The 27,448-nt window shown below is 38.9% G+C and overlaps 2 protein-coding genes across 8 annotated transcripts in view; one reads left to right on the plus strand and one right to left on the minus strand.

The window, feature by feature from the left end:
• limch1b (LIM and calponin homology domains 1b) overlaps nt 1-20,981 on the minus strand; it is a 112,449-nt gene extending 91,468 nt beyond the window's left edge. For 3 of the 6 annotated variants that reach the window (XM_053235685.1, XM_053235686.1, XM_053235684.1), the window contains exon 1: nt 20,690-20,981. In XM_053235685.1, coding sequence (XP_053091660.1) covers nt 20,690-20,794 — 105 coding nt within the window. In that variant the 5' untranslated portion in view covers nt 20,795-20,981. The remainder of the gene's footprint in view (nt 1-20,689) is intronic. The other 3 variants (XM_026940683.3, XM_053235687.1, XM_026940685.3) reach the window with 2 other exon arrangements.
• Nucleotides 180-27,448, plus strand: LOC113542910 (transmembrane O-methyltransferase homolog). Of its 2 annotated transcripts, none has more exons than XM_034305875.2 (5): nt 180-11,394; nt 24,127-24,394; nt 24,604-24,800; nt 25,266-25,423; nt 25,556-27,448. In XM_034305875.2, the coding sequence occupies exons 2-5, from the start codon at nt 24,145-24,147 to the stop codon at nt 25,710-25,712; spliced, it is 762 nt and encodes a 253-aa protein (XP_034161766.2). In that variant the 5' UTR covers nt 180-11,394; nt 24,127-24,144; the 3' UTR covers nt 25,713-27,448. The 2 variants fall into 2 exon arrangements, with proteins under 2 accessions (XP_034161766.2, XP_053091681.1); XM_053235706.1 differs by lacking the exon at nt 180-11,394 and adding an exon at nt 22,900-23,333.

A 27,448-nucleotide genomic window follows, 5' to 3' on the forward strand; every position in this document is an offset into this window, starting at 1 on the left:
CATAATACAGTATCGATATTATGATCGATTATATCACAATACACTTTTGTGACACAGGTGTCATCAGTTTTTTTTTTTGTTTTTTTTTTTTAATTTTAGCAACAAACTCTGGAACCAGCTGTTTAGATGTTTTTAATTTTTTGTTTGGAATCAAAAATTGTAAAAAGCTAAAATTAGAATGGATTTCTATGACAATAAAGTTCACGACCTAGAGAAAGTGTGATATCATCTTTAGAATGGACTTCTATGAAAATTAAGTTCAAAACATAAATAAGTGTTTAAATGGTTTTCTATTAAAAGGGGGATTGATTTGGCATATATAAAAATACAGGGTCACATTTTGACAGACATGTACACTATATGGCCAAAAGTATGTGGACACTTGACCATCACACCCATATGTGGTTCTTCTCCAAACTGTTGCCACAAAGTTGGAAGCACACACTTGTATAGAATGTTTTTGTTTGCTGTACCATTACAATTTTCCTCCACTGGAACTAAGAAGCCCAAACCTGTTCCAACATGACAATGCCCCTGTGCACAAAGCGAGCTCCATGAAGACATAATGTGCCAAGGTTGGAGTGGAAGAACTTGAGTGGCCTGCACAGAGCCCTGATTTCAACCCCACTGAACACCTTTGGGATAAATTGGAATGCAGACTGCACCCAAGGCCTTCTTGACCAACATCAGTGTCTGACCTCACTAATGCTTTTTTTTGGCTGAATGGACAAATCCCCACAGCTCCAAAATCTAGTGGAATGCCTTCCCAGAGAGTGTATATGTTATTGTAGCAGCAACGGGGGGGAAATGGGATGTTCAAAAAGCATATATGCTTTTGTATGAAGAAGCTGGTGAAATAAAATGGAAAATGGAAGTGTTGTTACTCTTTCAGCTACTCCTGTTTGTGGTCGCCACTGAGGATCATTGGTCTGTGTTATTTGATTTGATGCAGTTTTTATGCCGGATGCCCTTCCTGACGCAACCCTCCCCAATTTTATCCAGGCTTGGGACTGGCACTGAGAGTGCACTATTGCATGCAACCCCAGTGGCTGGGGTCAGTTCCCTGGCTGGGAATCGAGCCCGGGCCGCAGCCGGGAGGGCGCTGTGGCCTAACCACTAATCCTGCAGAGACCCCCAGAAAATGGAAGAGTATGTCTTCTGAAAAATGAACAGAAATGATTTCAGAGTGAATTGTCATTTAGCCTTCCAGGCTTAGGTGAAACCTACAATCCTGGTGAACAAGAAAGCTCCTACACATATGTGACTTTGTTTATTCAGTGCTATCTTTCTCCCTATACAGGAGTCAATCTGGAAAGGACACTTCATCTCAGTAGAAAAGCCTACTCTTGTTGAGATGTGGGAACAGATACTTTGCATGTGAACATGTCCACAGCCGTCCTCCCAGCAGCACAGTCTTTCATCCTGCTATCACACAGCTCATGGTGAGTGAAGGATTGTGGACGGGGGAGATGACTGAGAGCAACTTGTAAGCAGCTTCTAAAGTCTGCCAAGTGCTCTAATGTTCCTCAGCCCATTAAAAAGTGCTTTTTTGGATTTCAGAAATTCCTCTGCAGCATTGGACAGAGAGCAAGTGCAGTAATTCTACTCCTAGTACATTGCTCCTCCAAGGCAGCTTCAAGCATAGAGGTTAGGTTCTTGCTGTTCTAGACCTCCTACTGCATGCTCCATATAGTTCTATAAAATATACACCCTTCCATCCACACACAAGCACAAATCTCAAAAGAGCTAAAGGGAAAAACAGGGTATGGGTTGATCGACCTTGCTCTAAACCAAACTTGTTTAGAGCCTGTGTTACTGGCAACAACACCAACAGCCAGATCTTCAAAAATCAATAAAGCTGACAGAAGTTCTATCCCTATAATGCAATTTGTCTGCACTGACAAATAAGTGTTAAAAACGCTAATGGCAAATGTAGGTGGCAGATGGTATTATCTAACCATCTACAGAAGGACATCTGGCTCACCGAATCTCAAGTTCAGTGACAGCCAGTGACTCATGACACAATTCCAGTGACTTAACACCCCAGATGCATAATTACAAAATGGTGTGTGAGCCATTATCCCATCTGTCCAGAGGCCAATAACTGATGAAACCCTGCACAACATATTATGTTCATCTGTTAAACAACAGAATAAAGCCAACACTGACTATTGCCAGCACCGTCAGAGTGGAGTCCTTAACTACTTCATCCAACAATGCTTATATGGTTAACAATAAATTAGCACACAGCTTTAATGACAGTTAACTGCAAACGGCTATCATATTTCATTTGCAGAAAGCTAATTATTTCTAAAGGTATTCCCAATCAATAATTATTACCAGCTTGCCTATTTCAGTTAGAGTGTTGAGAATGCTTAAAGGATGATGATAAGTAGGTTCTCCTATGAAATCATCACCTCAGAGGCAAGGCACACCCGTAGGGCCTTATAAGATTCCAGAAAAGATTGAAAGGTTTCTGGAAACTGAAACTGAAACTGATGGTAAGTTTGTTTTTTTTTTTTTTTAAAGTTTCATAGAATCATCACACTGTACTGTAGTAATAGTTTCATTTTTTGTTAAGCTTTGGCTAGAAATGGTTAAAATCTTGAAACACACAAAAAAGGAAAATTATCCAGTTAGCATAAGCAACCTAGGATCCCAATAACCACCAACAGAATTAGGAAGTGACAGTGAAACCAATCACGTTTTGGTTTCCAATGGATGGGACCATTTCCAATATATGGCTAATTGGCATTGACTTAATTTCCACACATGCTGTGGCATTGAGAAAGCAGTACACCAAGCTTAACCATATGCAGAAATATCAAAGTGGTGCAAATGAGGAAGTTTAACAGACAAATTTGGTTACAGATTTGCTGTAAATTTGGGAAAATAATTGAGATAATGAGGAATGGATATTGCCATTGTTGTTATCAACTTACTGGGGAGTTACTATACGTTTACTTGGCGGTTTTTTGCTTACATTTGTCACAGTCTTGCTTTTTTTATGAATGGCAATCAGTAGTGTTGTTTGCTAATACTAGTACAGTGGCTGACTTCTTGATGGTCAAGTTGAACTGGAGTTGAATTGTTTTCATTGCAGTTCACGATTATGTTGGAGGTCAATGTTCTTTTTTATTTTGAGGCATCTGTGTGTATGATGTCCACACTGTGAATTATTCAATCAAAATTGTTTTCTTATCAGCACAGGATGAAAAAAAGCAATAAAGCCCTAGAACTTAAACCTATAGTTTGCCACTGCATCACAGGTACCAGAGAACATGTCTGTAGTTTATATACTAGACATAACTCTTGTTGATAAGAACCTTCTGTGATGCTCTGTACCGTACTTCCACCATCTAAGACACAAATAACAATGGAACACTTTCTACAGCCCTCTATTCAATTTCAGACCCATAGGTATTGTAGCAATTTGTGACTCTGTGTGTGTGGGTGTGTGTCTAACACTTTCCTTAAGAAAACTATGGTATTTTGGGTAGGCGTGTGCAATATTAATTTTCCCTACCATTTAAAAAAAATTGTGATTAACAATTTCATCATCCAGAACCGATAGCTCAAAAAAAAGACAGGAAAACAAACTTTTGCACCATCACAGGCTTAGGTAGAGTAGGCAAGGGCATAATAATATTACCAGTTGTGTAGTACTGGGAGCTGCTTCCCAGGAGAGGCAATCGCAAAAACCTAAAAAATGGTGGATTTTTAGGTTATTCTGCAGTAATGCAGAGTAAACAGTAAACACAACATAACAGGACTTTTTGATATAAGCTTAAAGCTCATAAAAAGCTACTTTAACCATACTTTTAAAATTACAGGCCTGAAGGGCTATTGGTTCTGTTCGACTGTAGTGAAATTCAAATATTAATGCAACATTTTGGATTGAAATCAGCAACAAGCTTGCCAGTGAATGTTAGTAATAACTCTAATGTTGATGATTACCTTCTCAAAACAGCAATTAGTATGGTCAGTGTTAGATTTAACCAAGTACTGTGTCTGTATATTAACAGATCTAAAGCCAATACTGCTATAAACTCATTTGAAAGTAGAGAAGGGGTACTTTACACTGTTCAGTCTGAGCGGCCATGTTGATTTGACGTCACTCTGTAAATGGGGAAGGAATTGGTAGTTGCGAAGACTACTCCAAGTTGACAAGTTGAAATTTCAAGTTGAGGGGGTGTTTTCGGTGGCTTAACTGGATGTAGGCACAAAATTACAAGTCCCAGCTTGGTTTCTGGGTCAATGAAATGCACATGATTTAATGTAGTGCACATAGATCTTTGAGATGTTTTCACTAGCTGACTAATCATCATTGCTGAAATGTGCAAGTGCATGAGTTTCTTGGACCACCCACTGAGGTAAACACCTAAATGCAGACCATTTATCCATTGAGAAACCTAAAGAGGAACAGTAGCAAGGAACACCCATATTTTGATTATGTCTCCTGAGCTTTGATTTGCTAGAGATTTCTCATAAAATGGGTTGGGAGAAACAAGTAACATGCCTCCGGTGCTTCATAAGTTCCTTTGTCTTGCTTCGCATTGTAATGTGAACAACTTCACCTCAAACTCAGCATAAATATCAAAGAGTTCAAAAAACCTACAGAACTGTCAGTCATTCCAGATTAATTTTGCCAGTTGGCTCATCTCTGGAACAAGACTGATCTTTTGGTACACTTTTGAGTGATAACTCATACTAGCATACTATGTTAAAGAACTTAGCTCCTCCACAAAATGCATAAAAGATGGTAGTTCGTGGCAGTGTAAGATCATGTAGAGATGATTAAACTGTTACCTCACAAAAGCCTAATCTGGTGTTCAAGCAATAAAATTTGGGAAAAGTACTAGGAGTGAGCATAGTGTACAGACTGTGCAAAGTCTGTACAAACTGAAGGCACTGACGCCATTAAGAGGATAAGATTATCACTATCCCCAACAACATATTAATCACAAGCCCAAAGCTAAGCCTGGGAGCCAAAACATCCATTTGGAGTCATAACACCTAAAAGTAGTCTAAAGTGCTAGAGGAGAGTTGCTTTGGTCTCCAATGTCCCAGTGCCTGTCCTTCTTAGGGACAAACACTTTGCCATTTTATAACAATGTGAGATCTAAAAACAAGGCACCCAGTGTTTGCCTGTTTATTTGGGGATGGTTAGCTCATTTCCATTAATACTTCACTTCCAGGGTGTTATGAACGCACCACAATGTGTTGAGCAGCGCGCACACACACACACACACACACACACACACACAAGCCTGCAGGCTGTTATGATTGCACCCCTTGTGTTAAGAATAGGGCTTTGAGAGCAGGAAAGGGAGAGGCATGACCTAGAAGAAAAGAATGAAAGCTCACTTTCATATGGAGGAAAAGAGAAAGGAATAAAAGAGAGAGAGTGAGAATGAAAGAATGGCAAGATTAATGAAGAGGGATCACCATCTAATTCATGAGGGTTGAATCAACTGTGCAAGTAGCAATGCAGTGTCAAATCAAAGGGGGTGTATTATACACACACACACACACACACTCCTGGGGTGCATAAATATGAGTGAAAGTATCACTAATATACAAATATCACATCCACCTTGTCTCCTTCTCCAGCACCCCACATCATCCCGAAACCTCCAGCAGCCCTGATCGAAAGCATTAAACTGGTTTCGAAGAAGGTCGTGAACTCTGGACTATGTGTGAGTGTGTGGAGTGACTGAAAATAATTCCCTCCACTGATCCACACTCATATTTCATACCCCACACTGTGAGCCCTCATTCAGGAGCATTATGAGGCCATGGAGTCCCAGTCTGCTGAGGAAACAATACAGGCTTATTTGAAAAAGGCATCTCATAAAGATAGGCTACAGTGATGCTAGCATGTGAAAGACCTGCTTGCAGTTTCATAAGGTCTATGAACAGACGTTTCCAGTCAAAAGCAAAGGTTACGTAATCTGTAAAGTAATTGATTACATCTATCAGCTACAGCCCTCAGCTTGGTTTCTGGGTCAAATGAAATGCACATGATTTTAACGTAGTGCTCATAGATCTTTGAGATGTTTTCACTAACTGACTAATAGTCATTGTTGAAATGTGCATGTGCATGAGAGGTAAATACCTAAATGCAGATGCCATGTATCCACTGAGGAACCTAAAGAGGAACAGTAGCAAGGAACTCTATAAATGCTTTTATTGTTTTCTCACCCATATTTTGATTATGTCTCTTGAGCTTTAATTGGCTAGCATTTCCAAAAAGATTTCTCATAATATGGGCTAGGGGAAGCAAGTAACATGCCTCCAGTGCTTCATAAGTTCCATCGTTTTGCTTTGCGCTGTAATTTGAACAACTTCACGGATGTCCAATGGAAGACTGCAGTCCAGCAAAAAAAAAAAGAAAAAAGTAAAACAGAATGCTTAGTCTTATTTTCATAGCAAATATTGGAGCACTGCTGGCGCCTTCACATAGTGGGCTCTCATTTCTTGCCTACCCGTAAGCCCCCACAACTGTCCATTACGATGGTAGTTAATGTCTTAATAGAATAAGTGTTTGCTGTTTTAAAAAAAATTTTATGGGTTGTCCACACCAGCAGGTGTTCCCCAGCACATTATTGCTTTGTTTGTTTATGCCTACCATCCAGCAGGAGGCCGTGGATTTTAGTACCCCCGCAGGTTTCCCCTATTTTAGCCAGTTCTGTGGCAAACCACCAAGCCTGTGTTGTGTAGTAAGGGTGTGTTTACCAGTAAAAGCGCAAGTGCATTGCTCTTATGATGCTTTCTGGTAAAGCTTCTTCCTCGCCAATGCCACACTGGTGCCAGGAGGTGGAACAACTCCTGAGACAGATGAACCAGACAGTGGCCAACAACAGAGAGAAGAGAAAGTGAAGCTGGCAGAAAGCAGAGGATGGCGGCGTGGCCGCATGGGATCTGTGTGCCGAGAGTTAAGCATGCCCAAATCTTCCCAGGCTAGCCAGCCACAATGGCGTCTGCCCACAGAAGACGCTCGCTGGCAATGGGAAGCCCCCTGCAACATGACAGAGCAGAGCTGGCAGCTGGTGGCAAAGAAGACAAGCGACAAGCACCCTGAGCCAGCCCAGTGGTCAACAGGAAGCCACACTCAGCACTCAGGAGGCACAGAGAGAGCATACAAAGAATGTGCCATAATAGCAACAGACCCTGGGAACTCTACGATTCCAAATTGAACGCAGCTGCTAGGTTCTATACGTGGTTGGCAAAGGCAACTCTGATGCAGCTAAGTCTGGCGTTAGAGGGAAAGATGCTGCAGGGACTGCTTCACATCTCTGAAGCAGTACATGGGCAGCTGATCGAACTCAAAACAGCCTTACAGTGGTGCTATGGCCAAGTTCGAACCCCCACAGCCCAGCAAAGCTACTGCTAGGATAGTTGCATACCGTAGTGAGACAGGTCTACCTCCACTGTCCTGAAGAGATACAGCACAACATTGCCTAGTGGACATCTAACCAACTATAGTTTTAAGAGTTTGCCCCACAGAGAATGTCTCCATACTTTAAGAAGCCTCAGTCAGTCTTTATTCAGACTTCAGCACTTTGTGGCAACAGACACCAAAGGCAACTAGTGCAAACTAGGTTTAATCTTGTATTCTATTTCCTGTTAATCCAATCCAATTATAGGCTGAGTGCACAAGAACTGCTGGATTGCATAGTCCTTTTCATGGAGCTCGATTCAGAAACACTAGCGCATAATCTTGTCATTGAGACTGGAAGAGAAGTTGCTTCGCTTCCACAGGCACCGTCCCAAAAACCTTGGGGTTGTTCTCACACACACACACACACACACACACACACAAAACTCATAGCCTGAAACAAACCAAAGTGTAAGGCTAGACAAAGCCACTGACGCAAAGCAGACACGGCAGCAGTGAGAAAGTGCCAAAGAAAGAGACCTTTTCATTTGCATGCTAATGGGCATAATATATGAGACAGAACGCAAGATCAGCAGATGAAAGAAGACTTTAAAGAGATCACTGGAGAGGCATCAGATTTTCTTCCTCCTGCATCTGGCTTCCATCCCATTCCATTGAAGATCCATGGGAAATGATTTTGTTTGTTGGAGTTTGGACTGTCACAAGAGTCATCAACAAAATACAGATGTCTAGAAATAAATAAGATATGAAGAACACAGTGGGACAGATGCAAAGCTCCAAACTTAGAATGCATCTCTGGGGTTTATCCAGTGTTCATCTCTACAACCAGATCAAGGCCATCAATCTGGGTTGAACACTTTTATAGGAGTTCTTAGGTTTTTCAAAACATAGAACATGGTTTTAATAAAAGCTACAGACTTCTAATGCATTTCATTGCTAAATTTCCCCTGATCCTGAAAAAACCAACATTATGGCAACAGATAAGAGCTAACCTTTCGCAATAATAATAATAATAATAATAATAATAATAATAATAATACAGCATTTAAGATGAATCAGAAGTCTTAATTGCATCTTTCTCTGAGGTACTATTTCACAACGTCACAACACACACCACAGCTTGGATGAATTTTCGAATCAGAAGGTGTGGATTAATTTTCTATAACGGCGCGGCTCTGATATAAGTACTGGCTGGAACATAAATGATGGGTTTATATAAATGCACTAGTTCTGATGCGTTATCATTTTTGTAATAGCTCATTCACGGGGATTATACGGCGGATGCTCCATATAAGCTAAGCCTTATAATAAGCGGATTTTTTTAATTTGTGTTGTTAATTAACAAATTAACAACTTTGGTCAGAACTTTCTGGCCATCCCAAAAACTTTGCTCTGGCCATCCCAAAAACTTGATTTTCTCCTTTTTCAGTCATTCACTTTTTTCTTGCTGGTGTGCTTGGACTCATCGTCCTGTTGTATGACCCAGTTCCAGCCAGAATGCACTGATATAAAGAGTTCATGGTCAAATCGATGACTGGAAAGTGCCAAAGTCTTGTGGCTGCAAAGCATACTAAATTCTTTTTTAGTAACTGGAAAGTTGTACTGACTCAAAACTCTGAATAAAATATGCTTTATGCAAATATAGCATTAAACAGCTGAGAAAGTAGTACAACACTGATATTATTGATTATCTTGGTTAGATCTGGACTAAAAGCATTTGTTTATGAAAATTCAGATACCTTAATTTTAGGATAAAAATGTATGCATTTTGCATATTGCATGTTTTTTTATATGTAATAAATGTAGATACTGATGTTGTTTATGCCTGCGTGGGACATATCGAGCAGCTACCTGATCTGCGTTCCCTGTGCTTTCATTACAGAACTGTTGATGTTTATTTTAGATGTTGCAAAAGTCATTGTAGCAGGAAAGGAAAGGACTTTCTCCTGGCTACCCTTCCATAAATGCCAGGTTTGTTCAATCTTCTTTTAATAGTAGAGTCGTGAAATTTAACATTTAACATTCTAATGGAGGCCTGAAGATTCATATATGTCCTTCATGGGTATTTCTCTGATCATCAAATGGTCTAAACATGGGGTGAAAGTGCTGGGACAGTCACTCAACTTTGGCAGAACTTTAAGCACTTTGGTGCTCTAGTGCAATATATATTAATAGCATTGCATAAGAACAAACATCAGCCATGATCTCAGAGAAGTGACTGTTGCAGTTAACTGTTTTCAACTGGAATTATTTTATTTGGAAATGTTGCTTCTCTGAGATCACTGATTATATCTTTTTTTCTTGGCATGATGTTAATACAAACTTGAATGTACCAGACCACCAAACTGCTCTGCTTTATATCAGTGGCCTCCTGACTACCAGCTAATAACGTGCTTTGAATTTGCAGCTTTTGGTTGGAAATTACTGTGTTAATTCCTTTTTTTTTAACTTACATATTTTCACCCACATGGCTTCTGCATTATGGATTACTTCTTGGTAAATAAATAACAAGATGGACATAATCTGTTATGTGGAAGAAAATTTCTTTAATGTTATTTGGGTTTGTTTTATTTTTCATTGAAAGAGGGTGTATACATATAAGTCTACGCTTAAATGTGGAGAGGCTGAGTGAGTTACAAGCATCTAAAATTAACTTCTATCCAAACAAAGAGAAATGGCTGATGGTTGTGCTGAAGCAACAGGTTGGAACACAACATAAAACTGGTCCAACCCCGTGTTGCTGTAGGATTATGCAATCATGTATACCATTGTGCTTGAAAGGCTGAATAAAATATCTATGAAGTGAACGAATCAGAACCTGCTGTAAGAAAACACCTTGGAAAAGATGATTCAACTACTCCTCCAAATCTTGTGAGTGGTGATAGAGATGTCTCACTTTGTGATGAAGCAAGCAAAGGAGAAGTGGCCAGAGCATCAAACTGCGTTTTAAGCATTTGGAAGTCTGACAGACTTTGCACATGCATAATATACAAAAAGAAAAAGATGGATGGAAATTATAAAAGAGACGGCTGAAGGAGGAGGACGCTGTATAAGAAATGACCAGGTACCTGCCAAACAGCTGAGCTTTTAATTTTTACTGTGGTGTGTGTGTGTGTGTGTGTGTGTGTGTGTGTGTATAAAAGAGAGATGAAGAAAGAAAGAGACGGTAGAGGAAGTGTTCAGACACCTGACTTTAGTTCAGATAGAGAGAGACCATGTGTTTGTGTATTGTAATTAGCGTGTGAGTGATCAGTCTGCATGTGTGTACGTGTTTCTGTGTCTGTCTGCCTGCCTGTCTGTCTGTCTTTCTTGGTAAATACCATCTGGATGGAAACTGTATAGGCCTACTGGGTGCGTGTGTGTGTGTGTGTGTGTGTGTGTGTGTGTGCACGAGTGTGTGAGTGTGTGAGAGAGTATCTGCTCTGCCTCTTTCTGAATGGCTCCATTCATGGTGGTGAACGCCATTGTTCCTGATAAGGGCTTAGCATAGAACAATCCTGAATCTCAGATCTGTGTGTGTGTGTGTGTGTGTGTGTGTACAGGAATTGATGGGTGGGGGACAGCTCTCTGACAGAAACGTCAGGATCGGTAATCTGACGACAGCCAAAACGTCTTTCTGAACTGAATATAAAACCATGAGAACATTCCTCCAGCCAAAAATGAGTTTTAGGATATTTTACAAAGTAAATTTCACGAAGACCTTTTTAGAAACATGTAAAGGAAATGAATACAGCCATATTCTGAATGGTGTTTAGCTTCGCCAGGCTCAAAAACACAACTTGCTGATTGTCTTAACATCAGCATCAATAACAAGCCAATACCACAAACTAGCATGACCCCAAACATTATTACCAACATTCATTCAGTTTTTTTTTTTTTTTTTTTTTTTCATCAGTGACTGCTTTATCCTGGCCAGGGTTGCAGTGGATCTGGAACTGATCTTGGCTGGGAGGCAGGAATACACCCTGGATGGGACACCAGTCCATCTCAGGGTACCATGTACACAAAGTGACACACTCATTCACACCTAGGGATCATTAGATCATTTAGAATCAATACACCTACTGGCATGCTTTTAGATAGTAGGAGGAACCTCTGTGGAGGAAACAGTGGCGCATTTTGGTGGGCATGGCTGGCTATTAGCATTATATTATAGAAGACTAAGACCAAAATATTTCAGCGTCAATATCATCACATGTCTTGTACCGCATGGACGTAGTAATGTGTATATATTCATTTATGGATTTTGTTTTAAAGATTAACTTCACATACTTCACTCAGCATTCTGCTACAGCATTCCCATTTGCTAAACTAACTGCAATACAGAGGAGCCTCTGTTGTGTTGCTTGTGTAAGTTGTTTTCTTAGTTAGTTTTGCTAGCGGTTTGCTAGCAAGCCATGTGATACAAGACATATGATAATATTGATGCTGAAATATTTTGGTCTTACTCTTCTTGGCTTAAATAAATGTAAATATATTCATTATTTCATTCAGTTTCAGTAACTTAGTCATGGTCGTGGTGGGTTCAGAATGTATCCACAGGGCAGCAAACCTACATACTCTAATACATATCATAGAAATTTTGTGATAATACTTTTCTTGGTGTTATTTTGTCATATCGCCCAATCCTACTCCGTACATTAGAGATCAGATGCTAGTGTTAGTACTCAGTTCTGCAGGCCACGTGATCCCTGCTCTAGAAGATACAGCACATACTGCTCTGGTTTGTATTTAGGGCCTCTCTTAGCAGTGTGTCAGACTCATTTTCCAGGCAAATTCAGAGCTATGAGAGAAAAGTAGGTTACGCAGTCAAGAGCATTAACTGTAGGCAGAGCATGAGAAACAGTGGGAGGATATGCAAGTAAGCCTGTTGATATGTAAGTGTGAAGTGTGTGTAATGTATGTGTGTGTGTGGCAGGCATGTAGCCACCAGTATCCCGTGATAAGCAAAAAAGAGTCCAGCTCCCAAGAGCCCATCGCTGACCCCAAACACACTTTCAGAAATTTTCAGAGATGGAAAACGTCCTACTTCTGCTCATCATGACCCACTTACAGAATTAGCAAGGGACGGTGGAGTCTGTAACACGAGGCTGAGTGAGTGTACTGAGCTAAATACACCAACAGACTAAAGAAGGTGGATAGCATCGACGCTAATGCCTCTCAATAGCACTAGTAACTCATTCTTTACACAAGCAGCATCACATACTGTATATGAGGTGTGTTCACCATTTTCCTGCTCAGTTATTTTTTAACTCATTGTTTCATTCATAACCCATTAGCTTATTGTTAATAGCTTACCTCCTAACACCTAAATGTTTTTTGCAACATCCTGACTGCCTCATGTGATTTCAGTCAAAGTATTAGTTCACACACTGTGTTCAGCACAGACTAAAATGTTACATCGCTTCAGATTTTCTCAACAGAAAACCTTATTACATTAAGGTATGCCTTAGACAGATAAACAAGACTGTTGTTGTTGTGCTGCACTCACAAAAATGAGAGAAAAACAGCTTAGATAGCTAACCCTAGGCATGGGAATTGAGCCAGGTAGCAACTCTATTGACAACGTGTAACACTGAATCTGGCTTTTTTATGATAATGATCAATTATTATGATTTATTTCTTACCTTTAGATTTCATAGGTTTGAGCACAAACAGTAAAATTCCATAGCCTGTGTGTGTGTGTGTGTTTTTTAAGAATATAATACAATACAACTGTTGTGACTAACAGCCTGCCAACCCAACTATTTTATTATTTTAGGCCTCAATACAGATAATGGAAATCTTACAGTATTAACTGTTTTTCAATTTTGTTATGTTGGAGTGGGAAAAATACCGGTTCTGCTCAGACCAAACCAAATGATTTTTGAAATTCGGTTTCTGAGCCACGATCCGCCCATAGACAGTCCCCCATAAAACACACTCCAGGGAAGCAAAGAATTAAACCCAGGTGAAAAAGGCCATCTGGACATATATAATATAATATAGCAGATATATAATATAGCATATTAAAATAGCAGATCCTAGACCTAGGAGTCTTCAGTGCAGGGTACCATGTTCATGTCAAATGCTTTTTTAACACTGGCAGGGGTCAAACCATCTAGACCAGTTCACCCACTGGTGTTTTATAATGTATCACTCCACTGTCAGACATAAATACCTACTGGGTTTTTCTAAACTGTGTTTTGACAAAATCATAAATATGTCCTCAGTTCTAAGACACATATTTAGACAGACACATCCAAGAGATTCTGTCAAGTGAAGAATGTGTAAACGAGAGTTAATCCTAAAGAGCTGTAAGATTTTCCACTGAAGGCGCAAGAGTTGTCCAAATTCTCAATTCAGGAACTTGCTTCATGTTTTACAGCACATTCCTGAATGAACTATTAAATTTTGTGCACCTGTATGTAGGGAAATACGTAATTCAGCCCTTTACATGTTTCAAATATTACGGGAAAAAAAATACTCAATCCTGCTCTTTTTCTATTAGATCTAACAGACTTAACTTTGGACAAACACAAATATATACAGATGAACAGTACTGTTTTACTGTTTAGCTAAATTCATTAGCTAGGCCTTTGGGCAAATAAAAAGTACAGTCTGCAAGGCCATGTTTTGGTTGCCCTGAAGTTTATTCACTAGGCTAAAAAATAGTAGCTATCATCATGTATGTTTAGGTAGTTGCTACTGAAGTGCATTAATACAGACTAAGGGAAGCGAATGAGTATAATGCTGCATGGCATGTTGGTGCTTTCGATTAAATAAGCATTGGCTAATGGTTTGGCTATAAGCTGTGATGTTCTGTCCTCGTGTTGCATGTAAAACATATTAATCAAGTCTTTATTTTTCACTAGATATGTTTATCTGCAAAAATGACTGCATGTTGTGCCAGAGGAGAGTTATACGGTGGCTTTGCGCTGGACTTAATTGTGCTAAGTTTCATCAGTGTGCATGCTAATTCATCTGCCTAGTAAACCATGTTGCACTGTCAGCTAGATCAGACCTTGGCTGATGTGCGTAGTTGGTTTGTTTCAGAAGCATGGATGCATTGCATGATTGTGAAGTATATTACTTTTACACATCACTACATACCAAATGAAATTTTGTTTTGTTAAAATTAATAAAAAGTAGTTTTTCTTTATCTGTCTGTTGAACCTATTTGTCCAACAGGGAACTACAAATTAAAACCCAATAGCTCGGACCTGAAATCAGCTTGTCCCAGATGCCCAATCTACTGATTTGTCTCTGAAGGGAAATTATGGCAGGCAATGCAGTGTAGAGACAAGTGGAGAAAATTCCGGTCTTGATTTCCAGAACAAGCCCAGGGGAAGCCTCTATACCCACCACTGAATCTTTCACCACCTTCCCAAGCACTCACAAACTCCCACTCCCACACTATCACCACCTAACAACCTACAATCACTGAGCTAATCAGCTGTTTATTACTGGTCTGAGTAGGCAAGTCTTCAATTATGCCATGCAATGCCTCAATGGTCAGATGGTCAGATATTTCTGTAGATCATTTGTCAGTGAGATGACTGCAACTGGTTTTATCTTCAACAGTTTTAAACTATGGTTCGAACTGCAGTTGCTATGTGCAGAGAGAGCCATCCATCCATATATGAACAAGTGAGCGTGCACGAGCATCATGCACCAATTAAAAGTATTCCTAATAATCAAAACACTCCCCAAGCACTGTGCACTGAGCTGTGGTGCAATGGGAGCAAACAAGCAGATGTAAATCCTAAACAGGCTTGAAGTTTGTCTCTCCAAAGTAATCCAGCCTGATCCAGTGCTTCTTCAGCCCAGATCAGGCTACCACAGTGTTTACAAGCTTCATTCCCACTGTATTCTGCACACGAAAGGTTGTTCAGTCTTTTCATGACCTACAACAATCAATTCTGAGTTAAACAAAGATATAGAGGTGGCCTTCTGATTGGAATTTATAACCTTGTGGTTACTAGAACCGAACCTTAAAGCTCAGCTCCAACTTTCACAATAATCTCTTGAAACAACTTAGTCTTATGTTGCGTTCGAGGCGAGGTTGCAACTTGTAATTCCCCACCTACAACCAGTAAAGCCACGGAAAACACCCCCACAACTTTCATCTCTTTACCTAGAGGTAGTCTTCTCAATTACCACTTCCTTCCCTGTTTACAGGGTGACATCAAATTAACATGGCCGTGCATACTATGAACAGTGTAAAGTCCCCGTTCTCTACTTTTAAATTAGTTTATATCAGTATTGGCTTTGGGTTAAATCTATAACACTGACCATGCTAATCGCTGTTATCAATGGTAATCATCTACATCTATCAATGGTAATGATCCACAAGCTAATCATCAGGTCGAGTTATCACTCTTCTAACTAAAATTAGCTGGATAGCTTGTTGCTAAGCTACTTGCTATTGTCCACTCTTGTTGCTGTACTGCAATTTCACTCAAAAGTGTTGCATGGATGTTTGAAGTTCACTACAGTAGTACATTACCAGTAGCCGCTCAGGCCTGTAACTGTAAAATTATGGTTAAAGTAGCTTTTTATGAGCTTTACTTGCTCAAACAGAAGACATGCTTTCATGGAGGCGTCAATGTATTTTTTTCCACTTCACAAGTCGAACGTCTCAAGGTAGAAAATGACATCATTGCACCTTGCAAATTAGCCACCACGAATGCGGCATTACTTCACTGTTTCAGTGTTTCAGCTCATTACATTGTTTTTCTATTACGGAACAGTATAAAATATACTCGGGTATAATAGCACAAGAGATTCCAAAACAGGATCTTATTAAAAAAGAAATAAAAAGTTTTCCTTAGTAACCATACATGTACACAGTAAACATACATGAACAACCCAAGACTGGATTAACAACAGGAGAGACACTGTGCAGGTTTTAGTAATAATAATGCAAGTCAAAACACAGACTCATGCCCATAAGAGACAACTCATTACTCACTCTCTTGGAGAATACTCCAAGGTAATATGAACAAATTCTAATATAACTGCTGAGACAAAACATTATTTTATTTACAAATGCATTTTTAAATCTTAGTTTTAAATGTAGAATTCTTCTGGTTTGTAATATTCGTGAAGCTGGAATGGTGAAGGCTAAAATCTGGGTTAACACTCAATAATTTTCCACCCGATTTTACTGTTGCAGACAAAAATCGCACATCATAAAAGAATTCTTTGGTCATGAGTCGAGATCCATGGTCTTAGAGCACATAATATGACGTGCTCACCAGTGGCCGATTTAGCATCATTCCGCCCAAAGACGGCAGTGTGAGCACTGCTATGACGCTCGTCCAAAGGCCACCGAAAGGAGGGCGGCATAGGATTACAGGAAACTCTTGGAACAGCTTCAGATATGGTACTGACCGTGGTGAAACAAACAAAACATGCTAATGGACAGAAAAATAGCCTTAGATTAGATCATGCTCACTTTTAAGAATGTTTCTGTTTATGCAACCGTGTTTTCTGCATGGGCTCAGATCTGAATGATAAAGTAAGCAGAACGTAATCATTTTCTTTAATCACAGGAGGAGGATCTTCATCATATAATCTGACACAGAGAACGTTATTGCACAGGCAGCTACAGAATTCGGCATATTTTTATCGAGGTCATCTCATACAGTGTGACAAGTAATAATCTTAATAAACTCCTTAACACACAGTTTAAGAAAAAAACGGCTTAACACACTCTTCCTTCATGACTCAAGCTGCTAATTATGCAAATCCATATAATAGCTCAACATGCTCAGAGGAGACCCTCGCTGCGCAATAAAACACCATCAGTTAAGCTCCCTATCAACAAAGATAATAGTCCAAATAGTCTAATGAACTCTCAGCCACAAATACCCTGTAGCTACTCAGACTCAAGAATCCAACTCAGGTCATGGCAACATTTCTTTAAAATGCAGTTAAGCTGGCAAAGATACTCCTGGTTAATATGGTCAGTTAAAATTGCTCAGAGATGCTTCAAATGTAAATTATCCAGCTTAGGACTCCAGCTGAATGTGGCTAATATGAATTTATACCATAATGCTGTTGAATTGTTGATTCTGATTGATCAGAAGGTGTTGATTAAGATTAAACAACAGCAGATCTGATAGTAGTTCCAGCTGCAAGACGTAAATTAATGTGTTGATTCCAATGTTATCATTTCTACAGTAACTTTTATACATTCACATAAACAGATTTAAAAATATGTAGTTGTTGCTATGGTGAAGTTTTCTGTGAAGAGATTTAGCATTTTTGGAAGGAGTCTCCAATGTCAGTGCTTTGCAACAGACAGCCAGAGGTAATAATGATAATAATAATAATAATAATAATAATAATAATAATATAATAAGTTTATTTATTTACTTTACACAACAAAATTTTATAAGCATAAAACAACGCAAACAAAACAAATGAAATACAATATAAAGAAACACAAGAAATTAATAGCTATGACAGCCAGTCTAAAAAAAAACAGGATAACTTGCCTAATATATATATTCATAAAAATGAAAGAGTTGAACATTCATGGAGGTATTGAGGCAAGGCATTCCAGAGTTTGGGAGCAACAGATGAAATAAAATTAATTAAAATTAAAATTCAGCGATGAGTCCAAGATAATGCGAAGGTTACGAACCATGTCAGTGCCATCAATGATCAGACAGAGGTCATTAACCTTACACAGAGGTACCTTACATAGAGCAGCAGGTATGTAACAGAGGTGAAGCTGTAACTTGCAGACACAAGAACTTCAAGAGAGAGAAAAATAGGAGGGTGAGGGAACGACTATGTCTAGCTGTTATAATGAGATTACAGGAACTAACTTATTTCATAGACATTCCACAACATTAAATGTTATTATAAATGGATAAAAAATGCAATGTCTTATTGTTTAATAAATAAAACATCATTCCTTACTTAAACCACATCAGATGTTGTTTTTATTTGCCTGTAATCCAAAGAAAACCTTTTAAGCTCAAGCTTCATTTTGCTCCTTTGGATTTCCTAACTGCATAACAGTTTTGCCCAGGGCCATGTGACATGTGCTGGCATCAAAAACAGATCCTGTGAAAGTTTTTGAAGCCTTTAAGTAAGAGAATGACTGTGTTTAATCTCGGAATGGGGAATGCTACAATTACCCTCATAAAAGCGTAACTTCTGGAGAAGTAAGTTGTGATCATAGGCTAGAGTTTCTGTTTATACACGTTTGCACGATTGCAGAGACAGTAAACAAATAGAGGCGTACAACTCCTCCCAACAGTGTAAAAACCATCCCAAGTTCATGCCAAAACCACAACAGCCAAACACAATGAACATAGAAGCCACGGGCTTTGTAACACTAAGCCACCCAATGCAAAAACTTTAAACCTGGCCTCAAAATGAGGCCTCAGTAAACAGTTGTTCGAGGCATTTTGGCATAGAATGGCTACCTGAATTCATCAAGTTTACGAGGGTAGCAAAAGACCTGGCAAACATGTGACACTGCTAGAACACAGAGTCCATATAAATGCAGATGCATAACTCGTTGAGACAGAATGAGTAGAGTAAAAGATGGCAAGGTATCAGTAACTTCAAGAGAGTGAAATTATAGTCATTATTGTCAGCCCTAGGTTGATAGAATTCGAGTTGGGTTTGGGCCTTCGGGACATTTTTTGAGTTCCCTAGCCTTTTGGCCATTATTCAGAATAATGAGGTCACCTCAAATACTGCATCACTCAACTTGCAAAAGAAACTTCTTATGAGTAATTAAACTTCTTATGGCTATCTAGGCATAATCAAACATTTCACTTTCACGTTTATCAAACAGTCCATTAACATCTCACCTGTCTTCTGCAAAAATAGCCATGTGGCAAAGTATCTCACAGTAAAGAGGTTATTGGTGTAAGACAGTTGCACAGGCTGAGCTGATCAAGCTGGTGCACACTCTTTGCCAGCTGGTAGGTGCTGGAAATAGGAAAGTTTTTAAATTACCACTACTAATGATACACTATATGGCCAAAAGTATGTATGACACCTCACCATCACATCCATATGTGATTTTTGAACATCCCATTCCAGATTTAGTCCCTCCTTTGCTCTTATAATAACCACCACTCTTCTGGGAGGGCTGTACACTAAATTTGGGACGTGGATGTGAGGATTTGTGATCATTCAGCCACAAGAGCATTAGTGAGGTCGGGCACTGATGTTGAGCGACGAGGCCTGGGGCTCAATCAGTGTTCCAGTTCATCCCAAAAGTGTACAGTGAGGTTGAGGTCAGTGTTGTGTGCATTCCACTCGAGTTCTTGCACTCCAGCCTTGGCAAACCATGTCTTCATGGAGCTCGCTTTGTGCACAGGGGCACTGTCATGCTGGAAAATGTTTAGGCCTCTTAGTTCCAGTGATGACAAGTGTTACTGCTACGGAATACAAAATTCTTCTGCAAGACAATGATGTGCTTCCAATTTTGTGGCCACAGTTTGGACAAGAACCACATATGGATGTGATGGTTTTAAGAAAGTAACACAACAGTAAGACAATTAGAAAATCTCAATCATCCATTGATCAATATATCCATGCATTATGAAGCTGGAAACTAATTTATCAGCCAGCAAAGATGGTCTACCGGCTTAATCAGCTCAGCTTGTGTTTTGTGTTTTGGCGAAGAACCACAAATGGGTGTGATGGTCAGGCGTCCACATACTTTTTAGCCATATAGTGTACATCGTAGATAAGTAATTTTTAAGAAAGTAACGCAACAGTAAGGCAATTAGGATTGATCAGTATATTCATGTAATAAGAAAGCTGGAAACTAACTTATCAGCTGGCAAAGATGGTCTACCCGCTTGATCAGCTCAGCCTGTGTTTTGGAAGATGGATGTCCACTTCCTGATCCCAATCAATTGACATGCACTTTATCTTAAACACCACTTTAGTACCTTTTTTAAAAGAAAGATCCAACATGAAAGCCTCAAGTGCCACTAACTGAAAAGTGTTCATTAACAAACAAATGGTGTCAAACACATTCCACAGGATCCATCTTTCATCTTTCATTCCAGGGACAGTTTAAGATGCTCTATTTTTTCAACAGGTGACTAGTAAAAACCTCGCTATAATTCCCTTAACTGTAATTTGGATGTAATGATACAGCCAGCATTAACTCAACGCCTGGTCTGTAAACAAACCTTAAACAAACACAAACACACACACACACACACACACACACACACTGATGTTAAGTGAAAGCAGCATGACTGGGATAACCTGAAACACCGCAGCCTCCTGTGACGTCGCAATGTAAACAGAACGTACCTCTATCCATTTCCGGGCCTCGCGCACGGCCGGTTCGGGGGCGGCCTCGCTGTGCGGATGTTGCGGATGGAGCTGCCGTCTAGCATCCGAACCAGGGCTGGCCATTTAGTGTACAAGTGAGCGTTCAACTCAGGCGTGGATAAGAGAGGAGAGGCGAGAGAGCCGGCCCCGTTGTGCCACAGCTGGTCACTGCTACGTGAAATAAAAGTTTTGTGGGTTTTGTTTTGTTTTTTGTTTTTTGTTTTTTTTTTTGCCTCGTGAGTTGACGCCCCCTTCGTTCCTGAGCTCGTGCCGCAGACCCGCACTGCACTTGCGGATGAGCTTTCTCAGCTAGCCCCGCCCACCTGCCCGCGCTACTGTGCCAATCCGACACAGAGGAGCGCGTCCGACAGCCAATCACAGGCTCGCTTGTGGTCGAAGCCCCGCCCTGCTCCACACACCCACTGCATGAGTTGAGAAAGCGGTTTGCAGAGGGAGCACTGCTCTGACTGCCTTTTAAAGATTTGGGTTAGACATGGCCAAAAAAAATCACCAGTTCACTTCTTATGAGTACAGACTTTGAGATTGCGGGTACAAAAGGGAAAAAAGAGAGAGAGAGAGAGAGAGAGAGAGAGAAGAGGACCATCCAAGTGGAATATGAATATTCATACACATATTACATAATACCACTATAAACAGTAATATGTTGTAATAACAGTAATATCCATCCCTTAGTATTCTCTTGCCCCTCCACCCCTTTGCAACCCCAGAATATTATTATTATTATTATTATTATTATTATTATTATTATTATTTGGATAGTTATTTCTAAAATTTCTAGCTTTAAAAAGAGGGTCAGGTATGGCAAAGCATGACCAAAAACATAAACCATAAGGCCAGCAGGATAAAGACAAATAAGCTGTCAATCCAACAGTAAACACAACCAAACTCTTCAACAGTCATTAATGACTTCATGAAAAATCATGATTAATTTCATCAAGGTCATGTTAACTGTTGTTAAATCTTTAAAGATCACTTTGTGTCTTTCTCTACAGAAGAATAGAAGAAGAAATATAAGAACTATATATGTATATTAGAGCCTGAATGCAGTAAAGAGGGAGAGCCATGCCACACAACACTCAGGGTTCTTGAGACTCTTATAACATAAACTGATTTTAATTCAAAGGACAAAGACCTATATCAAAAATCTAAGAGTAAAGTTGGGGCTACAAGATAAAAGTCTTGAAATCTGCACCTGCATTGAAACCTATTTCTGCTGTGGTTATTATATCTAATATTTCTGCAGTGGTTATTATAACTGATATTTCTTCAGTGGTTATTATAACTGATATTTCTGCAGTGGTTATTATATATAATATTTCTGCAGTGGATGTGGATATTATAACTGATATTTCTGCAGGGGTTATTATATCTAATATTTCTGCAGTAGTTATTATATCTGATATTTCTGCAGTGGTTATTATATATAATATTTATGCAGTGGTTATTATATCTGATATTTCTGCAGTAGTTATTATATCTGATATTTCTGCAGTGGTTATTATATATAATATTTCTGCAGTGGTTATTATATCTAATATTTCTGCAGTGGTTATTATAACTAATATTTCTGCAGTGGTTATTATAACTAATATTTCTGCGGTGGTTATTATATCTAATATTTTTGAAGTGGTTATTATATCTAATATTTCTGCAGTGGTTATTATATCTAATATTTCTGCAGTAGTTAGTATATCTAATATTTCTGCAGTGGTTATTATATCTAATATTTCTGCAGTGGTTGTTATATCTAATATTTCTGCAGTAGTTATTATATCTAATATTTCTGCAGTAGTTATTATAACTGATATTTCTGCAGTGGTTATTATATCTAATATTTCTTCAGTGGTTGTTATATCTAATATTTCTGCAGTAGTTATTATATCTAATATTTCTGCAGTGGTTGTTATATCTAATATTTCTGCAGTAGTTATTATATCTAATATTTCTGCAGTAGTTATTATAACTGATATTTCTGCAGTGGTTATTATATCTAATATTTCTTCAGTGGTTGTTATATCTAATATTTCTGCAGTGGTTATTATATCTAATATTTCTGCAGTAGTTATTATAACTGATATTTCTGCAGTGGTTATTATATCTAATATTTCTGCAGTGGCTGTTATATCTAATATTTCTGCAATAGTTATTACAGGTAAGTGAATAAAGCGCATTTGACTGCCCTCTATTGGTGAATATTGACATTTCTCTTTGCATGTCTTTGCCTCCTTGTCATTGCTCGCAATAGCTGACTGTTCTGTGCTACACTGTACCTTTAAGGTTGCCATGGGAACCGTTTACATGCACTTTAGCACTTCCTTGGTTTATTAAGAAGCGTCCATGTGCTTTTAGTGTTTTCTGCAGCATTTAAGCCAAACAAATACAGTGGTCAAAAACAGGTGACGTACACATAACAGGTGGACCTGGCAACTCAGGCTTCTGTCTCTACCAAACCATTTTACACACACACACACACACACACACACACACTAACAACTGTATATATAGTCACTGAAACACATATACACACTAACAGTAACAACTGTGTGTACAGTCACTGAGACACACACACACACATTTCTGGTCCTTTCTGTTCTTTTGCCTGGTAAGTTTTGATTTAGTGTCTCAAGGAGAAAGTATTATGTAGCATTTTTTAAAATGAGTATTTGTTTCTTAAAAAAAACTGTTTTTGGTGTAGTTTGTTGCAAAATAATTCTTAATATTTTTTTTATTATTATTATAGTTCTTTTATTAATGTTGTTATTTTTAATTAATTTATTTGTGTTGTTTTATTTTGTTTGTTCGTTCTTTTGTGTTGTGCAAACTTGAGTGTTAGAAAAGCACTATATCCATGTCATGCATTATTTAACTTATTTTTCTTTCTTTTAGTAGTCGGTGCTATGCAGTACTAATGAAAAGTCAATGGCAAATGCTTTTTTGGTTGCTTTAAACAAAATTAAGCATGAAATGTTATTAAAGCTAATATGCACTACATTCTACAGTTAACACTTCAACTTTTTTCATCTTTTCTGTATGTTTTGTATGGTACGGGACAGCTGACATTGTGAGGCTAGCTGATCCTGCAGGGCCTTTATTAGTGCCTGTGATTAGATGTTCCAAAAATACCATTTTCTTCACAATATATTATTATCCTTAAACTATTTACATCCTATTTTACTGGCTTTCTCTAATCATTCTGTAGTTACCAAAAGATTATAGATGCACTTCCTGTTTTGTGTGTGTGTGTATGTGTCTATACTGTATATGAGCATTAGTATCCCATTACTAACTGCATGGCACCAAATGTCCAGAGTAGTTCTTTCTGCCACACTTCCACATAAAATCTTTAATGGTATGGTGAAATTTAGTTTCTAATGGCTATTTCTCAATTTTCTCAGTTTTCAGGTCTTAAAATCATGGTGTCACTGCTCCTGCTGTCCCTACCTCTGCTCCCTGTGGTCATCACACTTTGCCATTCACCGCTGCGGGCCCTTTATCATTGTGTGTGTGAGAGAGTGCTGAAGCTCCTGCGTGGGAAAGTATGTGTCAGACACACACATGCCTACATCTTCTCTGAGTGTACCCACGGTCAGGCTGAAAGTGTGCTGGCCACGTTCGACCTTTACATCAAAACACACGCGTCTTTCAGCATCGGGCCAGAAAAAGGTTACAGATGCAGTCACCCCATGTGTGTGTGTGTGTGTGTGTGTGTGTGTGTGCAGAATTTCAAAGAAGTATCACCAATAACTTGATCTTTAGACACTACACAATACTCTTACAATGACACTTTGTGTCTCTAAACTCTCTATATCCTGCCTTATAGTAAGCCTTTTGGTCAGGGACTGAACTCCCAACATGTGTGTTCTCCTGGTCAGGTGTGTTCCTGGATGAGGTGGTGCAACGTGAGGCTCCTCACAGGGTGCTGGAGTTGGGCATGCACTGTGGCTACACCTCCGTCCGAATACTGCGTCTGCTCCCCACCTCTGGCAAACTGTTCACGGTGGAGGTGGACCCGCTTACTGCCGATAAAGGCGAGGAGATCCTACTTGTTGCGGGTTTCAAAAATTCACAGGTGCGTGGATCCCAAAAATGTGTTATTAAGGCAACATTTGTCCAGTCTTGCATTGCATTGCTACTTTTAATACATCCTCTTTGACATCTGCTTGCCATTCTCTCTTGGGTGAATAATGTCACTATCTGCATAAGGTTTTAGTTTTGGCATCCACATCAGCTTATTTGTTAACAAATGTCTTAAGATGGATTTTGAATTACTTGACTTATTCTTCTTATTCTTATTATGCCATTGATGAGACCTTGTGATCTAATGCATTGCTCAACCTTAATTTCATTATCAAGCCATATATTATAATCATATATCTTTAAATTATTGTATTTGGTTGAACATTATGACATTATTTGCTTTAATGTAATCTTTAATGTTTCTTTAATGCATCCAAGTCCAAAACATAACATGGAACATTACTATATAAAGCAACTCCATTATAATTAACATTTGTCCATCTACCTATTTGTCTAGTTCCAGGTGCTACCCTGCTCCTCAGCTGAAGCCATCTCCAGGTTAGCATCTCACCTCGGTGAGGACCTTTTGGACCTCGTGGTGATGGATCATGACCCTGAGCAGTATCTCTCAGACCTTCTGGCCCTTCAAAGAGAGAATCTACTCTCTAAGCGAAGGTCAGTTACTGGAACTGGGCTAGTGTCGGGTGTCAAACATGTCAGCTATCTGCAGACAGTGTGCCCTGGCAATGTTATATGATTCATAAATAAATACATGTACATTTCTGAACATTGTTTTTCTTTTGCTAGTGTCCTCATATTAAACAGAGGTGTGGAAGCTGGTGCTCGGGTCATGCTGGAGTACATCGCCACCGAGCCACACAACTACACCGTGTGCCAGCAGGTTAAAGACATGCTGGAGATCCGCTGTCATATGGACACTCATCTACACAGAGAAGAGTTTTAACACAATACAGACTGTGATTTTAGGTCTGAAATATACAGTCAGCTCAACACTTACAGCACCCTTCATGAAAATAAGCAAAACATTCATGTAAAATGATTGACATGTACAATGGGTGATATGTTGAGTTCAGACAAATGGGAATTCTGTGTAGTTTTAAACATGACATTTTGTAAAAGATAAAAATCCTTAAACCTTCTTATTATTCTGTTATTTATTTCATTTAAAAGTACTATTATTAAATGATTATTACAAATTTTGTAACTAAATAGAGATTAATATGAATTGTATGTAGTTACTTGAGGGAAGAATGTAATCTGGACCTGTCAACAAGTCCTCGCTGAACAAAACTGTTTTCAATATCACCATCCCAATAATTAATATTTGGCAAAGCCTTTTTCCGGAGAAAAATAACATCACTGAGACTCTTCCTCTAATGTCTTAAAAGATTGGAAACACTGGGAGAGGGATCTTGACTCATTCCTCCATGTGAAACATTTCAAGTTTTTAATATTCCTAGCTTTGCTCATGTGGACGGATCTCTTCAATTTAGACCACAGGCTTATAAAATCCAGAGCCACAGATATCCATTGTGTGATAGAATAACAAATTAATTTTCTTAGTCAATGAGTTTCCCCTAATTTATTTGTACATGGAAATTTTGTGATGATTACTCCATTAGTTTAATAGTTATTAATAAGCATTTAAAAGCGAACTCTAAGTGACGTTTAATTCAACTGTTAATGTTCTTGTAAACAACTCTTTTGTGTTGTTCTTAGGGATTTTCTATCATAATTGAGAGAAAACATTCCACTTGAGTTCGTATTTTATTATCTTAATCTCTACCTAAAGAGCGCAATGTAGCAGCACTTACACTTGGCACAGGATCACCGAAACTGGGCAGACGAAGATTGGATCAGGTGACATTTTTTCCAACCATCAACTGTCCAGTTTTAGTAAGCCTATTCCTACTGTAGCCTCAGATTCCTGTTCTTGGTTGACAGCAGTGGAACCTGATGTGGTCTTCTGCTGGTGTAGCACATCTGCCTCAGTTATTAACCATGTTGTGTGTTCTGGGATGCTTTTCTGCTCACCATGGTTGCAAAGAGTGCTTATTCATGTTACTGTCAGCTCAAACCTATCTGGCCATTTTCTTCTGATCTCTCTCATTAACAAGCCTTTTCCACCTGCAGAACTGCTTTTTTTGTTTGTGTGTGAGTGTGTGTGTGTGTGCGTGTGTGTGTGTGTTTGTTTTCTGGTTTTGCACCATTCTGTGTAAACTCTAGAGGCTGTTGTGGGTGAAAACTGAAGCTCTTGACTATTATCTGCATCATTTTATGCATTTTGGTGCTGCCACATGATTGGCAGATTGGATAATTGCATGAATGAGCAGGTGTAGAGGTGTTCCTAATAAAGTGATCTCCAAAGGTGATACCAAAAATCAGACTGCTCCTTGTGCCAGTGACATAATCCAAATAGGATATAATCAAGCTTTTTCACTCTTGTTTCCTCTCACCTCACACATACATGCTGATGCATTGACATTACCCCTAAATGTCAAGGAGTGCATGAGAGTGTGTATGTGTGATTCCCTCTGAATGAATGAATGAATATTTTTTGTTGCATTTTTTCCAGCTATTTCACTTTTGTTGCTCTTTATAAGTGTAATTTGTTATGTTTAGAAGCATTTCAATATGTATAATAATTGTGAATAATAAAATCATTTCCACCAAGCCTTT

This window comes from Pangasianodon hypophthalmus, chromosome 7, assembly GCF_027358585.1.
Source record: "Pangasianodon hypophthalmus isolate fPanHyp1 chromosome 7, fPanHyp1.pri, whole genome shotgun sequence".
NCBI lineage: Eukaryota > Metazoa > Chordata > Actinopteri > Siluriformes > Pangasiidae > Pangasianodon > Pangasianodon hypophthalmus.

What these genes read in the sequence shown, in the direction of transcription:
- LOC113542910 (XM_034305875.2), top strand. Translation starts at nt 24,145, where the DNA reads ATGGTGTCACTGCTCCTGCTGTCCCTACCTCTGCTCCCTGTGGTCATC. An exon ending in CGGGTTTCAAAAATTCACAG is followed by an intron (nt 24,801 to 25,265) that starts GTGCGTGGATCC and finishes CTATTTGTCTAG; the next exon opens with TTCCAGGTGCTACCCTGCTC. An exon ending in AATCTACTCTCTAAGCGAAG is followed by an intron (nt 25,424 to 25,555) that starts GTCAGTTACTGG and finishes TTCTTTTGCTAG; the next exon opens with TGTCCTCATATTAAACAGAG.